Raw genomic sequence first — 15,643 nt, 5'->3', positions numbered from 1 at the left:
ACATAATCCAAGTGTACCTTATATTGAATTATGATATTGAATTGAATGAAGGAATTACTTATGGATCTTCTAAAACCCTAGCAAGCTTATATTTAAACAAAATAGAAAATTAAATATGATATCTAAATTTACTTTTATAATAGTTTAAATATATTTTAGCTCAAACTTTAATTTTTAATAGATCATTTTAATTAGGCAATCAAAAGATCGACATATATATTATGTTAGTAATATAGAAGTTCAATTTCTAGCAGATTAAATGGCTAGATGAATAACGATAAAATTATGACTTTGGTCTCCCTAAAAGAGTAATAATTAAAACCTCATTTATTTTTGGAAGGGGCCTTAGCATAATATTATGCATTCATAAATTATTCCTTATGTACGTATTTATATATGGTCAGGTAACGAATATCTAAAAAGAAACGATTTATAAATGGTTGTCAATTAGTGATAGGGGTGGAAATACAGATATCGAGTATTGGGTTTACCCGTACCCGACCCGATACCCGCCGGGTATTGGGTATCCAATATCCACTTTTGTGGGATTGGATATTGAAATTTAAGATAATTCGGGTATTGGGTAACCCGAATGGGTATCGGGAATTACCCGAATACCCATTTATTATTTTAAGTATTTTTATAAGTTAGGTTTAGTCATTTCGGGCTTCAAGTACCGGACTAATTTATTTACTAATTATAACTTTCTCTAAACTTATAGTATAAATAAGTCAATCTCTCTTACTTTAGGTCACTGCTTCTATATTTTAATTAAAGGGATCACTATTGAATTGGACGAATTATTTTACAACTGTTATGGATCTTGCAGACGATCAGAGACATTCTTCACAATATGGACCACAAATATCCGTATAAATTATTTCTGAGATGATTGTAACTCCATTGACACCTAATTTCTTATGTTTGGTATGTTTTTCTTTGATACATTGAACACACACATCAACATCTGAAAAAATAAGTGTATTCAATATATCATCTGACACAAGTCTCTCAATTCCTGATTTTGAGATATGACCTAAAAGACTGCCGAATTTTCATTGCTTGATTTTCTCTTAGTCCTATTTGATTCAACATGTACAACGTCTTAATATGAAGTAACAAAATAAAGCATATAAAGATTGTCATATAGAACCAGTGTCCACAATACTAGAATTATTTGAAATAATATATTTATTAATTTTCGAACGAACAAGAAAAATCAAATTTGTCCAATGTAGATATAGAAACCAAACTCCGTCTTAAAGACGGTATAGTAAAAGTATCTTTCAAATCCAAACAAATTTCAGTCTCTAATAACAATCTAAAATGTAAAATAATATCTACTTCTACCATGATTTATCATCTCCCATATAGATGTATCTTTCGACAGCTCATACAGCCATGCATTGACAAACTTATGTGAGTAGTAACACCAGAATCTACCTACCAAATATCATTAGGGACTGAAGTTAAATTAACTTCAGATTAGACTAAAGAAAGATTATACTTTTCTTAGCCAGGACATCAGAAGAAGAATTGTACCAAGTATAGCGTTTGTCATGCTAAGGAAGGTATGATTCTTGCTTTGATTTGTTTTGAAGTTAATTTAACTTTTGTCTCTAACGATAATTGATGGATAGATTCTGGTGCTACTACTAACATAAGTTGTTCAACTCAAGGCTGTCTAAGCTGCCGAAAGCCAATTGATTGTGATACACTGACATTCCTAGTTGTAATTAACTTATTGGCTTAAATTGAAAGCATGGAAATTTAAATATCGCAATTTAGTTTGAAAAAACACCTACATTTAGCATAAAAATATATACTAGTACTATTTTATAATCAACCGACAAAAATGAAAAAAATAAAATAAAATACTTTTACTCGGTTTAGTGTACAGTTGCAATATCACAACGTGTTGTGGTGAAATTAAAGGATTGCTGATAAATAATGGGGGAATGTGTATACATAATAAATTAGTTTTGTTATCAATTATTATGTAGCAATACAAACAAAGTGATTTGAAAAATTTATAATAAATTTTCACATTATTTCGAGCTTGCTTTAAAATAATTATACAATATTTAATTAAAAAAATATTTTTTCTTAAATATGTAGACATTTAGTTTAAAACTTTAATGTATTCCTAAATTATTATGAAATGATTAGCATGCCATTTATTTCAATTTAATCATATAAATTGATTTTCAATGTTAAATATCCAAACTATTCGATTACGTATATACAATTATGTACATTTATATTACTCTTTACTATCACCCATTATTTTGGATATTGGGATTTATAAGACAAATGTTTTTGTTATCTTTTATTGATATTTAAATTGTGAATTGTTTCTATTTTCATTCGTTATTATTTGAAACTAATTAATTTAACTCGGGTTTTAAGAAACATAATAAAAATTGAAAGGAAAAAATTACTGAAATGTGGTAACTAATTTTATAATAATACGTGAATAGAATGAATTAGCGTAATATGAGGTTCAAACTATATATTAAAAAAGTTAATTTGACAAATATTGATGGATGAATTGAAAAGAAAACTAGTGATATATAATGACGTAGTTAATCTTTTGGATAGGAGATTTTGTAAGGCAGTTGGAGTTCTTATTGAATTTTCTTCCGAACTGTTTTCTTACAATTATTATGACAATCTTTTTAGTTGAGCCTAGTTGGATTTGTGAGGCTAAAAGATGAAAAATCGCAATCAATAGCATGGGTGGGAGAGACGTGTGCCATGATACATCCCAGCAAATTTAAAAGCGTCATCTTCAGGCAGCGTAGAATCAACGCGGACTTTATTAATAGAATCTGGCAGTGGACCCTCTCTTCTGATTATTCCTATCAATATTTGAAATTATAAGCGGCAAAAAATATCTAAATATGCATGATTTTTCTTTGCAGAAAAGCCACGATTTCAACTTGACCTGTAGCTCGCAGCGCTTTCATACTCATTCCATACACAGATCACATCTAAAATGATTTATCAAGTCAATTAATGTTTTGAAAAAAAAAAAAAAACTACACGACCATTTTTTATATTATTATATTTGTATAAATTTACAATGAATATTTGTATAGTTCTTTTATATTTTTATATTTGAAATGACATGGGAATTAATGCACAATTAATAAAGTAAGAAAGATGGAGAGAAAGATAGTTAAACAGTGTTAGTGGATAGTATGACTCATATTATTTTTATGTTTAATAAATTGTAAAAATAGACCATAGTGGTATAAGTTACTGTAGTAAATAAATTGATGCGCATGAGATGAGTTGAGAGCAACTTTTTATAAATGAAAATGCCAACTTCTCGTAAATGAGACGAACGAAAAATAGAAAATGCACATATTTTTATGAGATGAATGAAGCATTAGATGTTGTATAGTCATTTGACAACTTATAAAGTTGATTACAACATTTTTTTCAGTTTTGAATGCCACGTTTTCTGAGGTAGAGTACAATTTATTTGAGATCCTAAAATGTACAGTATCTGAATTAATTTGATCGAATGTCCAGTTAAACTCAAACCACATCCACACCCTATTAACAATACACCTCTCTCTCACGCAATAAAACCCCGTCAACAAATGCACCCCATAAATGAGAGCTGATAATCGTATCAGTCCCTTGTGCTCTCTCTTCCATTTTGAATCTTCGTAGCATTTTGTTGGTCGCCGTCGTTTCTGCTTGTAACCACAGAACCGAATATGGTGAGCACGCATGTCCTTAACTATTTCTGTCTATTCTCCGCGTTGCTATGGTTTTCTTTGTGGTCATATAATTAGTATGGTCTGCAGAATTATGGTTTAATACTTGAATGAGTATTGGTCGACAATTAAGCTGTTTTATGACGTGATCTTCAATTTGAATGTTAATTAGTATTCGATCTATTGCTTGATCATTGATGTGATATGGAGTAAGTAAACTTATCTGTCCTGTTTTAGTTAAAAACTATTGTAGTACTATTAATCAGTTACTCATATGCTATTGCTTTATTGTGATTATCGCATGTTGCCTGATGTTAGTATATTGTGCGGTTGCTGATTACTAGTTTCATTATTTATAGGCAAACGCTGCATCTGGAATGGCTGTGCATGATGATTGCAAGCGGAGGTTCTTAGAACTCAAGGCGAAACGGACTCACCGCTTTATAGTCTTTAAGATTGAAGAGAAGCAGAAGCAGGTTATTGTTGAAAAAATTGGCGACCCAGATCAAAACTACGGCGACTTTGCTGCTACTCTTCCTCCTAATGAATGCAGATACGCTGTTTACGACTTTGATTTTGTTACTGCAGAGAATTGCCAGAAAAGCAGGATATTCTTCATTGCTTGGTATCCCTTAATTAACATTTCATGACTACCTTTTACCTAATTCTTGTTGTTCTACTCCATTTTTTTAGGTACAAAGTCTCAATTGGTTTGTCCATGTTAGGTGTCCTGACACTTCTCGTGTCCGAAGCAAGATGATCTATGCCAGCTCAAAGGATAGATTCAAGAGGGAGCTTGATGGAATTCAAGTGGAATTGCAAGCAACTGATCCAACTGAAATGGATCTTGACGTTATCAAGAGTCGCGCAAGCTAAGTAAAAACCCACAAGCCTCTTTTGCCTTTGCAATATAATGGTCATCACTTGAAAACGGTTGTCTATAAAAATACAATTGTGTAGTGATGACTACTCACAAGTACTTGTTGCAGTGTTCTATTGATTTTAACTGGAGTTTTGTGTGTCATATACTATGATGGTATTTTCCTAGTATATTTTTTGGGTGTTCCATTTGTACACCAATATATATCTACATGCTCACAATTCCATATGACAACTTGAGATGTGTTAGATTTAGACATTTCGTGTTGTTTGGGAGTGCGAAAAGAGTAGTATTCTACTTGGTGTTCTAGCTGCCATGAAGATAGAGCAGCATTTTTATTACTAAAAGGTACTACCTCCGTCCCCCAAAATTTGTCCCACGTTGACCCGACACGAGTTTTAAAAAATGTAATGGAAAGTGAGTTGAAAAAGTTAGTGGATTGTGGGTCATACTTTTATATATATTAGTTTTATAATAAAATGTGAGTATGAAAGAATTAATGGAATATTAGGTCCACTACCAAAAATGATAAAAGTGAAATGAGACAAATTTTAGGTAACAGACGGAAATGGAAAAATGGGACAAATTTTCAGGGACGAAGTAAAAGCAAAGCAAGCTACATTCTTGATTCTACTGGGTTATCATCACTGCTCGTGGCCTTAGTTTATAATGTCTCTGAAATTTCAAACTGCCGATAGATGGCGTGCTATAGTTCAATAATTTTGTTTGAGTTGTTTTTCAATCCAACTATTTATGAATGAAATCCTTGTATCAATTTGACCCTGTCTCCTATGTGGCTGTAGGTTGCTTTCTTCCCAAAGTGCCCTCTGAACAAATACATTTTCTCATTTACTCCTTCCGTCCACAAATAATATATCACTTTTGCTATTTTGGGACGTCCACAAAAAATAGATCACTTTCTTAAAATGGAAAGTTTATCTCTCATACTTTTTCCACTTTTTCTTCCCTCTCTCATACTTTACTCACTTTTTCTCCCTATCTCTCTTACTTAACCTACTTTTTCTCCCCATCTCTCTTACTTTAACAATTTTACATTAAAACCCGTGTCATACACAAAGTGATCTATTTTTTGTGGACGGAGGGAGTATGTCATAAAGGATATTTTAGGTATAATTAAAATTAGTACCAAAAGTGATATTGTAATATCTTCTCTCATTCTCCTCACTCTTTATACTATTATTATTAATCAATATTAATAGTATTTAATACTCCTATTATTATTTTGATGTTATAAATTAATAATTAATTTATTTTTAATATCATTCTAATATAGTTAATTTAATTATAGTTACAATTATATTTAATTATTATATATTATTGTTATAATACTAAAAACTAGTAGTAATTATTAAATAATCATAGTATAATTATATAAATTATGAATCATATAATATTATGCAATAATAATTATGAATTGTATTCATAATGATATAAAGAATTGAATATTTTTAGTTAGGTGTTTCAATCTTAAAATGAGTATAAAGTAATTTAATAAAAAATATTCAATTGATTTAATTATTTTAAATAATTAATTTATATTGACATTTTTGTTCTTGATTTATATTAGAATGCAATTGATGTATGTATAAAAAATTAAAAGGAAAGAAGAAAAAAAAAGATAAAGGATAAAAGAAAGAAGAAGAAACTAAGGGCTCGGGTGGTAGCCTTGAAAAGGCATGAAAATGTATTGTTCATCAACCTTATCATCAGTTTGGTAGCACTGAAAATAATCTCCCGACCCGGTAAAAGAACTCGGGTTTCACACTCACGACTATTGCTATCAGTGTAGGTAGTGTAACTCAATCACAGTGGGAGGCAGGTATAAGAATCGGTGATTTCGGACATCCTCCTGAAAACAAAGTGTTCACCCTATTTTGCCCTCGCATCCCTCCAATTTGAAGCAGCTCTTCACGGAATCGACATCGTCATCGTGAGTATTTGGAATCTGAGAAACAATTTTTCATTTATTCTCTCTGTTTGGTTGTTTAGTTTTCTCATGTGGGAGGCAGGGAAGAAGTTGCTGGCTGTGGAACTGGATGAGAAGAGGGATTTGATTGCGGGCGGCGGCGGAGAAGGAGGAAGGGGTGTTGTTGTCGTGTTGGAGGAGGAGTAATCGAGGGTGTTGAGGCGTTCGCGGAAGCAGGAAGGGCCAAATCTGGTGAACTGCTAGATGGGGTGGCGATTGCAGCTGAAGGATGACCGCGGCGGTTGTTGCGACAGCAGAGGTGGGTGTGCAGTTGGGTCCGCCGTCTGCTGCAGAAGTGGAGATTCATTCCAAAATCTAGCTAGGGGTAGTTTAGTCTGAGACATTTTATTTTCAGCCATGATCCGTTTCAACCAAACACACACAAATTGGGCTGTAGTAATTTGTTGGGTTGAACCAAACAACCCACAACTCTATCCACCAAATCAAGATAAGCCCGTTTCCCACAAAGCCTGATAATTGTTGTATTAGCTACCACCCGCCCCCTAAGGAGAAGAAAAGAGATAAGAAAAAAAGATAAAATACTATAAAAAAGAAGAAAATGAAGAAAAAAGAATGAAGAAGAAACTAAAAAAGAAATAAGAAAGGAAGAAAAAATAATCACCTATTTGGTACTACTATTTAATTGAAATTTCCAAAAATATCCTCCATAACAAAAAAATCACATGTTTGGTACCTAGGGGTATTTTTGTCAAAGGTACTAAAAATGATATAAAATAAAGATCAGGTATCATTTATGTGCGTAAGTGAAAAATCAGGTACCATTTATGTAGTTCACTCTAAATTTAAATATCGTTGATGATGTTCCTGAACGACTCACCCGAAATTCAGATCGATTTCCTCTTTTTCAATAAGTACACAATACACGTATTATAACTGGAACCAACAAATTTCAAAAATTTATACTACTAAATTCACTCCAATTATTTCAGGTTTCTAAACAATCTTACTTTTTTCATCTGAACAGAGTAAATATTTATTAATACAAGGCCCGCAACATCAATGTTCCGTGTTTTGAAAAGCAAATCAATCGATTTAAGACTTGAATGATAACTATAAAAAAACACTTATGTCCACTAAAATAAAAAGAAACACCATACATTACGACCTTCGCTAATTTCTCTATTGCTCTATTATTCTCCTTGATTGATGATAAAATCAAACCAAGACCCTCGCGACGTCATCTTCGTCGATCGACTCACCCACTTGGAAAAACAACATTTGTTTCTCTAAGTATAGCTTTTTCCTTATAGGTTTCTCATCAGTTTAGTTTCTAAATTTTATTGATTGATATTTTTATACCAACGGTTCAATAATCGGAAAAAAGTAGATAAACTCAAAGATTTAGAGAAAATTTAAATAATTTCAAAATTCGAGAAAAGTAAAAAAATCTTAAAAGTTCATATATTTATAAGCAAATCCCCTTATTTAATTTGGAAAAGTTCATGTATTTGGAAAAAACCAATTTTAGGAAAAAAAAATAAATCAGAAAATAGTAAAATTGTGTACTTAGTCTCTAGAGACAAAATTTATTAAAAATTATTCATAAATATAATTACTACTAACGAAAATATCATCGAACTGATGCACTTCTTTCAAAGGAATAACAACCCAAATTGATCCCAAACCTAGGACTCAAAAAGAGTTAAAAGATTCCATATTACCAAAAAAGGTCAAACCACATGAAGTAAAGAAAGAGGATTTTTTAGTATGTTATTGATCTTAATTCATGTTGAGTTGAATTGATGAATTGAAAAATGGTTTCTTGTTGAGTTGCGAATGCAGAATTATTGCGTGACTGCACACCAGACAAAGACTAGGCAACAAAGGGACCCCAATTTACACATATATGGCCGAATTCAAGAATAAACTACACTCACGTCTGTCTCGATCGTCCATACATATATGATATATAGCCGTCTCATTTTGTGTTAATTATTTTCAGATTCAGAATCTTCGATATCGTCAACGTTGTGTGTCCTTTTCTTCTGTTGATTGGCGCCGGCTAACCCCTTTTGTCAAATTCATCTGTGTATTTATGTGTCAGTGATTGCCCACCGAAATTGAATCACTGAACTAGCTTCAATGGCTACCGACGAGGAGAGTCCGCTCGTTGCTGAACAAGCTCCATCGCAACCGCTCAACCACAGGAGAGATGTTTACTTGCTCTGCTGGGCTTTCCTCCTCATCTTCTTGGCTTATGGCGCTGTGCAGAATTTGGAATCTACCATGAATACTGTAATTTCCTTCAATAATTTGTTTCTCTTTAGTGTTATTTTATTTAGGTTTCTGTGATGAAAATGCATTTCATTTGCTCTTTTAGGAAGGGGATATGGGCACCATATCGTTGGGGATATTGTATGTTTCGTTTGCGATATTTTCCCTGGTGGCTTCGATGGTGGTGAAGAAGATGGGATCAAAGAATGCTTTGATTCTTGGTACAACTGGATACTGGCTGTTTATAGCAGCAAATTTGAAGCCCTCTTGGTATGTACATATATCTCTGATTTAGTGCTGATTGATTAGTAGTTTTGGTTGACTTTTTGCTAGTATTTGATTTGGATAATGGTAATGAACTAGTTTTATGCTTTATGTCAAGCCTGTGTACAAGTTCGTTTTAGAATTAAGTGGCTGATGATATTAATGAAATTTTGAGTTCTCACTTGCTATTTGATCACTTTCATGGTAAAGAATTGTGAGGAAAATTGCTTTAATTTTCGCTCAACAGTATTCTTTCTGTGATACATGTAGAGTTATAGCTAGAGAATGGAAATGAAAGAGTTTCTCCATCAAGTTCTCATTTCTGTTCTGAATTATGCTAATTCAGATTCACATACCTAGCGTCTTTATGCTCCACATTCTTTCTTTAATGCTTAGTGAATGTCATGTGTTTATATCTGAGTATTATTTTGCTCTAGTAGTTTCTGGATTTTATGATATTGGCAACGATGTAATGGATAAAGCTAAATGCAGAGCTTCCAAGGTGTATGTATTTATGTTCGTCGCTGATCTAGAATATTTATGGTCACCTTCTAGGTATACTATGGTGCCAGCTTCCCTATACATGGGATTTGCTGCCTCTATAATATGGGTTGGACAGGTTTGATACTTTCTCTATCTTTTGATACTTTGAATTCAATCTGCATATTATGTGCTAACTTTCTACTATATCAGGGGACATATCTCACGTCTACTGCTACAAGTCATGCAAACGATTACAAATTGCATGAAGGTACGGTAATTGGGAAATTCAATGGAGAGTTTTGGGGGATGTTTGCATGTCATCAGGTGCAGTATTTATGCTCTTTTGAATCATTAGCAGCTAGTTTATCTTAGCAAAAACTTTTATGAGAACTTTTCTTTTCTTTTCCTATTGATCTGCAGCTCGTTGGGAACCTTGTCACTCTTGCTTTATTAAGAGATGGAGAGGTACGCAGTAGACTCATTATTTTTGAGTTTTGACACTTCATGGTTTAAATCAAGATACTGTCACTCAATTTATTTGTTATGCAAGTCAATCAATCTCAAATTACAAAATGAAGTCCTTGTGATAAGGAGGAATCCAGATAAAGATTCATATTTTATCTGCCTCACTATGTTTCTCCTTGATGACCGAGGTAGCTTATTTCTACGAATAATGAGTTGATGAAAATTTCCTATTGACATGAACCTCTAGTTGATTTAATATATTATTCATGGAATTTATGTGAAGAAAATAAGGAATCAGTCCAAATTGTGCTAGCTTTTTGTATCATTCCCATACACTGAGTAAGTATTAATCATTGCGTGCTACATATTGCAGGGAGGAACAACCAGTGGCACAACTCTGCTTCTAATCGTATTTCTTATTAGCATGACTTTAGGTACAATTCTGATGTGCTTTTTGAGTAAGAGAAACAGTAAAGAAGAAAGACTGGAGGGCTCTGTCAACACCGTTTCATCTTCAGTGGGGTCTTTATTATCTTCCATGTTGAATCTTTTATTCGACAAACGGATCCTCTTGGTTATCCCACTTATCGCATATTCAGGACTACAACAAGCATTTGTCTGGTAATGAGACACAAAGTATCATTTAAGCATTCATTTTGTTTTATAAACATACATCTCACTGTTGTTTTTCCCTTCTTCAGTTCATTTATAAATGTTTTTTTTTCAGGGCTGAATACACAAAAGAAATTGTGAACCCAGTCCTCGGGGAACAAGGTGTTGGTGGTGCTATGGCTATATATGGAGTTTTTGATGCAATTGTAAGTTTCACTAGGATTGTTAATTCATATCCAATTCTAGCATGATCTATTTGGAATTCATTTTATCAGACACATTTACATTGGAATATCTTCTTTTCTAATATGGGTGGTTTGATTGGTTCTCCTGCTGGAACCTTTATCAGAGTTCGCTTGCAGCTGGTCGATTTACATCCGGTCTTTCATCGATCACAATAATAGTCTCAGGTGGAATGTTGATCCAGCTCATTGTACTGCTTTGGCTTCTGCTGAGCTACAGGTTGATTCTCTCAACAAAGTTCATTAAATCATTTCTGAGGGATACATACATACAGATATAAAACTTTATTACTGAATATTTTCTTGCTTCTATCTTTTATTTTGTAGCGTGGTGAGTGGCATACTCGGTACGATTCTCCCGCTTCTGATAGGGGCCTTATGGGGAATTGGCGATGGAGTGCTAAACACACAGCTGAGTGCATTGCTAGGAATTCTATTCAAACATGATCTGGTACTAATTTTCTCGGTCACATTTCTCGATATGATTTTAGTGATTGAACAAAATATACTGCCTCCATACCTTGTTAAATGAATAGTATTCCTTGTCGTGCATTATTGTATCTATGATTACCATATCTTTGCATACGTGCTGCGAGACTCCAGTGATATACTAATACCTCGTTGTGGTTGCAGGAAGGAGCTTTTGCGCAGCTGAAGCTGTGGCAGAGCGCTTCAATTGCTGTGGTGTTTTTCATAAGCACATCTATATCGTTTCAGGCAATGCTTGTTATCATGGTTGTGGCTCTGTGCCTCTCGATGGGTGGGTTTCTTTATCTCACACTGAACGTGGAGAAAGCGGTTGCAGGGCGTGTTTCTTGACCGACTGCGGAAGGATAATTCCAACCCAACATGCTGGTGAAATATTATGTCTCTGCTTGACCTTTGTGTACAGATAAACGAGCATGTGGTTGCAGATTCATTCCCTTTTTTTAGCCATTTTGTTTTCTCCTTTATTGATGAAGTGTGATCTGTAATTTTGCTTCATGAAATGGCTTGTTGATATGTAATGCTATGCGACTGTTATTCATCAATCAAATGTGAAGTTTGAGTTATTTCTCCATATTACTCTGTTTCAATTTAAATTAATTTTACTACTACATGTTACACTTATCAATGCGAGTACAAAAAACAATTCTTCTAAAAGTAGTAAAAAAGGAGAAAGAATAAGCAGTCCTGGATGGATACATGAATAAATATTATAACCATCATTAAAAACAACTAACAAAATGAAATATTATGGAGTACTAAAAATAAATAACAAATGAATTGCGTTTAGCTAACTTATTTTTCAGATTAAATAATTTAAAGGAACCGGGTCGGAAAAGGGCCGATTCGACCCGGAACCACTCACATTAAAAAACCAGAATCCGCACCAAGCATTCATCTGTCAATCCTCCACCGCCGATTCATCCCTTATCTACGGTCATAAGAAGCCCAACAGGATAACCATCTCTAGCCGTTCCCAAAATCTCAAATCCAACGGCTTTCAGTAATCGCCGACTCCTGCCGTCTCTTATAAAAACGCATCCAAAATCAAATTGAAAAACGAAACTAATCCTTTATGTCTGGGCGCGGCAAAGGAGGCAAGGGTTTGGGGAAGGGCGGAGCAAAGCGCCACCGCAAGGTGCTGAGAGATAACATTCAGGGGATCACGAAGCCGGCCATCCGCCGTCTGGCGCGCCGTGGTGGTGTGAAGCGCATCAGCGGCCTTATATACGAGGAGACTCGCGGCGTTCTTAAGATCTTTTTGGAGAATGTCATCCGTGACGCCGTCACCTACACCGAGCACGCTCGCCGGAAAACTGTCACCGCTATGGATGTTGTGTATGCTCTGAAAAGGCAGGGCCGTACTCTCTACGGCTTTGGCGGCTGAGATCTTAGAAATGCTTGTAAATGGCCTATTTGCTAGTAGAATTTAGGGATTTCAGTTTTTCTGAAATTTGTTACATCTTATGCTTTGCTGATTTGAAATTTAAATGAATCTTTCAATTTATCACACTTTTGTATCCAACAATTTTCTTCCTTGTATTTCATTTAAAATTTCTGAATAGCTGGGTTTATTCCCCTACGGGAAAGTATTGGATTTACTGCTAGTCAATGCTAGTAATTATTGCCATGGGTTTAATTATTTGGTCAAATTGGTAGTGATGCGGAATTTGGATTTTCCGTCGTTAACAAAACAAACTTTCTGTTCTATAAAATCATGAAGTTTGGTTGAATTTGGACAAATTAAAAAAGAATAAGAATGTGTCAAACTACTTTGGGACTATGCGTGTCTCATTTAAAATCGAATTTGCCACTAGATAAGTGTCTATTATAGAACAATTGAATTTTTTTAATTTCACGATTTATCATTCAAATTTTAAAAGTGAGATAATCCACAATTCAACGACACTTCATGATTTCCAAGACAATTACTATCTCCGTCCATGAAAATTTATCCTATTTTTTCATTTTTGTTCGTCTCCTAAAATTTTTCTCATTTCACTTTTACAATTTTACCATTTCTTTATATTGGATAACATATTCTACTAATTCATTCCTATCCACATTTTATTATAAAACTAATATATAAAAGTAGGACCCACAATTCACTAACTTTTTAACTCACTTTCTATTACATTTCTCAAAACCCGTGCCGAGTTAAAGTGAGACAAATTTTAGTGGATAGAGGTAGTAACTTTTAATTAATAGAGCAAATTGCCTGTAAAGTTATGAACTTTCAACATAGTTTGGTTTTTTTTGTAAACTTTAAATGTTGTATGAAAAACCATGAACTTTACCGAACTGTGTAAATTTTCCACCAGACCCGACTCGGTAGATTTGTGACACAAACTTATCCTACATGACGTGCCAGAAGCGTGACTTGGAAAATGACAAATTAAGGATTTTCAATTCAACTTGTGGAATTAATGCTACTTTTATGCTAAATTTGATTTGTGGAATTCAATTTGTATGCTGAATTCAATTTGTATGTTTTTAATTGTTCTACTTGTATGTCTGTGATAAGTCCTGGGTCAGAGATTGCAAAGATAGAGAAGAAACAATCAGAATTAGTGAAGTTTTGCCAAGTCACACCTTCGGCGCGCCATGTAGGATAGTAATTATGTCGGAAATCTATCGGGTCGGGTCAGATGGGAAATTTACACATTTCGGTAAAGTTCATGACTTTTCATGCAACATTTAAAGTTCACGGGAAAAATCAAACTATTATAAAAATTCATGACTTTACAGGTAATTTGCCCTAATTAATATTCTCTCTTTCATTAAATATTTAATTTTACATTTGTTACTATTATATATTCACATTTCACTATTACTATATATAATAAATAAATCTTATATTCCATAATTTGTTTTACTCACACTGCACAAACTTTTTTTACACTGTACTTCAAATTTCTTAAAATCCTAAATACTACTAAAATAATAAGACGTTCAATCACATGCAAAAAGTATTTCCTTAAATATTTTCTAAACACATTTCTTAAAATAAAAATATCACTCTTTCTATATTTTTCTCACTTTTACTTTATCCTCTTCACTTGAGTACTCTTCACTTAACTCACAAGACAACAATACATAAATCCCGTAACGAAAAGAAAACGCTTCACTTAGGATGAGGTGAAGGAAGTAATAGTTAACTATTTTGGTTTGCATTCTTTCCTTTAATTCATTACTACTACCTCCGTCCACGAAAATTTGACCCATTTTTCCATTTCCGTCCGTGTTGGGGTTTGGTGCCCCTTGCACAGCGGAAGACTTGTACAAAACAAATAAATCAGATACGAATCTATTTGACCGATTATGCGATTAATCAATTCACATGTTAAACAGATAATTGCATGCTAGAACGCAAATAATTCATGCTTAGAAAAATATAAATCCTAAAACATGAATTCTACGGTTTAGAGTTACCGATTTGATTCTCCAAAGAATCGACGATTGCTCGCACCTTCTCCACGTGATGATCTTCAATACTAGACCACAGATCTTCTCTCTGGTTCCCGAACTGTATTCCGATATCGGTGTAAGCTGATCTCACCGGGATACTAGGACTTAAATAAAAGAGAGAAAAATTCCTCACGGAGGAGAAAAACAATAAAATTTCGTCCTCCTTCAAGAATAGAAGGAACAAAAATTTCATGAGAAGAAAATATATTTTGTATTTTCTGTCTCCTTTATTCTCCTATTTATATTAAGTTCCTTTTGGGCCCAGACAGGAGATCTATGGAAGGTTTTGGATATGGGCTCCCCCAATTAGCTTTTTATTAATTAAATTGAACCCACAATTTAATACAAGCTTATATTGGAATATTACGAGCAGTCACTACAGAAGTAATATTGGACTCTCCCCATCCAAATCCGAAATTACAAGTAATCTGGGTTTCCACTTTGTTTATTATTTATTTCCGCGCTTAAGATATAAATGTCCATTAATTAATCAATGTCTGCTATGGACTTAATTAATTAACATCTTATTAATTCCAAGAGTGGATTTAGCAAAAAAAATTTATTTATTATTTATAGAGCGATAAAACTCCAACTGCCCAGTTTTCTGAATAATAAAACCTTGTTCGAGCTCCTCTTGAGGACATTATCAAATGAAACTCACCTCGCGCACGTTTCAACATAATAGCAATCCTTGCACCGCTAGATATTAATCACCACTACCCAATATATCAGGATTATTGGGTTGCGAAAAACCCGCACCATTTGATAAGTCAAAGTAGTGCATAATCAA

General features: G+C 33.6%; 3 protein-coding genes across 8 annotated transcripts; all 3 read left to right on the top strand.

Moving 5' to 3' along the window:
- The first annotated feature begins 3,540 nt into the window (after positions 1-3,540).
- Positions 3,541-7,066, top strand: LOC125222168 (actin-depolymerizing factor 1). Of its 5 annotated transcripts, none has more exons than XM_048124655.1 (5): positions 3,541-3,734; positions 4,091-4,356; positions 4,457-4,607; positions 6,422-6,562; positions 6,642-7,066. In XM_048124655.1, exons 1-3 carry the CDS (start codon positions 3,732-3,734, stop codon positions 4,605-4,607), a joined length of 420 nt encoding a protein of 139 aa, XP_047980612.1. In that variant the 5' UTR covers positions 3,541-3,731; the 3' UTR covers positions 6,422-6,562; positions 6,642-7,066. The 5 variants fall into 5 exon arrangements, with proteins under 5 accessions (XP_047980612.1, XP_047980610.1, XP_047980609.1 ...); XM_048124653.1 differs by having other exon boundaries at positions 6,417-6,562; XM_048124652.1 differs by having other exon boundaries at positions 3,546-3,734; positions 4,457-4,959.
- Positions 7,067-8,355: 1,289 nt separating this feature from the next.
- LOC125185512 (UNC93-like protein 3) lies at positions 8,356-11,959 on the top strand. Of its 2 annotated transcripts, XM_048082061.1 has the most exons (11): positions 8,356-8,496; positions 8,664-8,854; positions 8,940-9,103; positions 9,653-9,716; positions 9,791-9,904; positions 10,001-10,045; positions 10,419-10,666; positions 10,773-10,863; positions 11,007-11,119; positions 11,227-11,350; positions 11,533-11,959. In XM_048082061.1, exons 2-11 carry the CDS (start codon positions 8,702-8,704, stop codon positions 11,716-11,718), a joined length of 1,302 nt encoding a protein of 433 aa, XP_047938018.1. In that variant the 5' UTR covers positions 8,356-8,496; positions 8,664-8,701; the 3' UTR covers positions 11,719-11,959. The 2 variants fall into 2 exon arrangements, with proteins under 2 accessions (XP_047938018.1, XP_047938017.1); XM_048082060.1 differs by lacking the exon at positions 8,356-8,496 and having other exon boundaries at positions 8,510-8,854.
- Positions 11,960-12,436: 477 nt separating this feature from the next.
- On the top strand, positions 12,437-12,897 carry LOC125223054 (histone H4). Its single transcript, XM_048126014.1, has one exon. The coding sequence runs from the start codon at positions 12,461-12,463 to the stop codon at positions 12,770-12,772; it is 312 nt and encodes a 103-aa protein (XP_047981971.1). The 5' UTR covers positions 12,437-12,460; the 3' UTR covers positions 12,773-12,897.
- The last annotated feature ends 2,746 nt before the right edge of the window (positions 12,898-15,643 follow it).

Source organism: Salvia hispanica, chromosome 4 (genome assembly GCF_023119035.1).
Source record: "Salvia hispanica cultivar TCC Black 2014 chromosome 4, UniMelb_Shisp_WGS_1.0, whole genome shotgun sequence".
NCBI lineage: Eukaryota > Viridiplantae > Streptophyta > Magnoliopsida > Lamiales > Lamiaceae > Salvia > Salvia hispanica.
The sequence above is the reverse complement of the archived record's forward strand: the minus strand, read 5'-3'. Positions and strand labels throughout refer to the sequence as shown.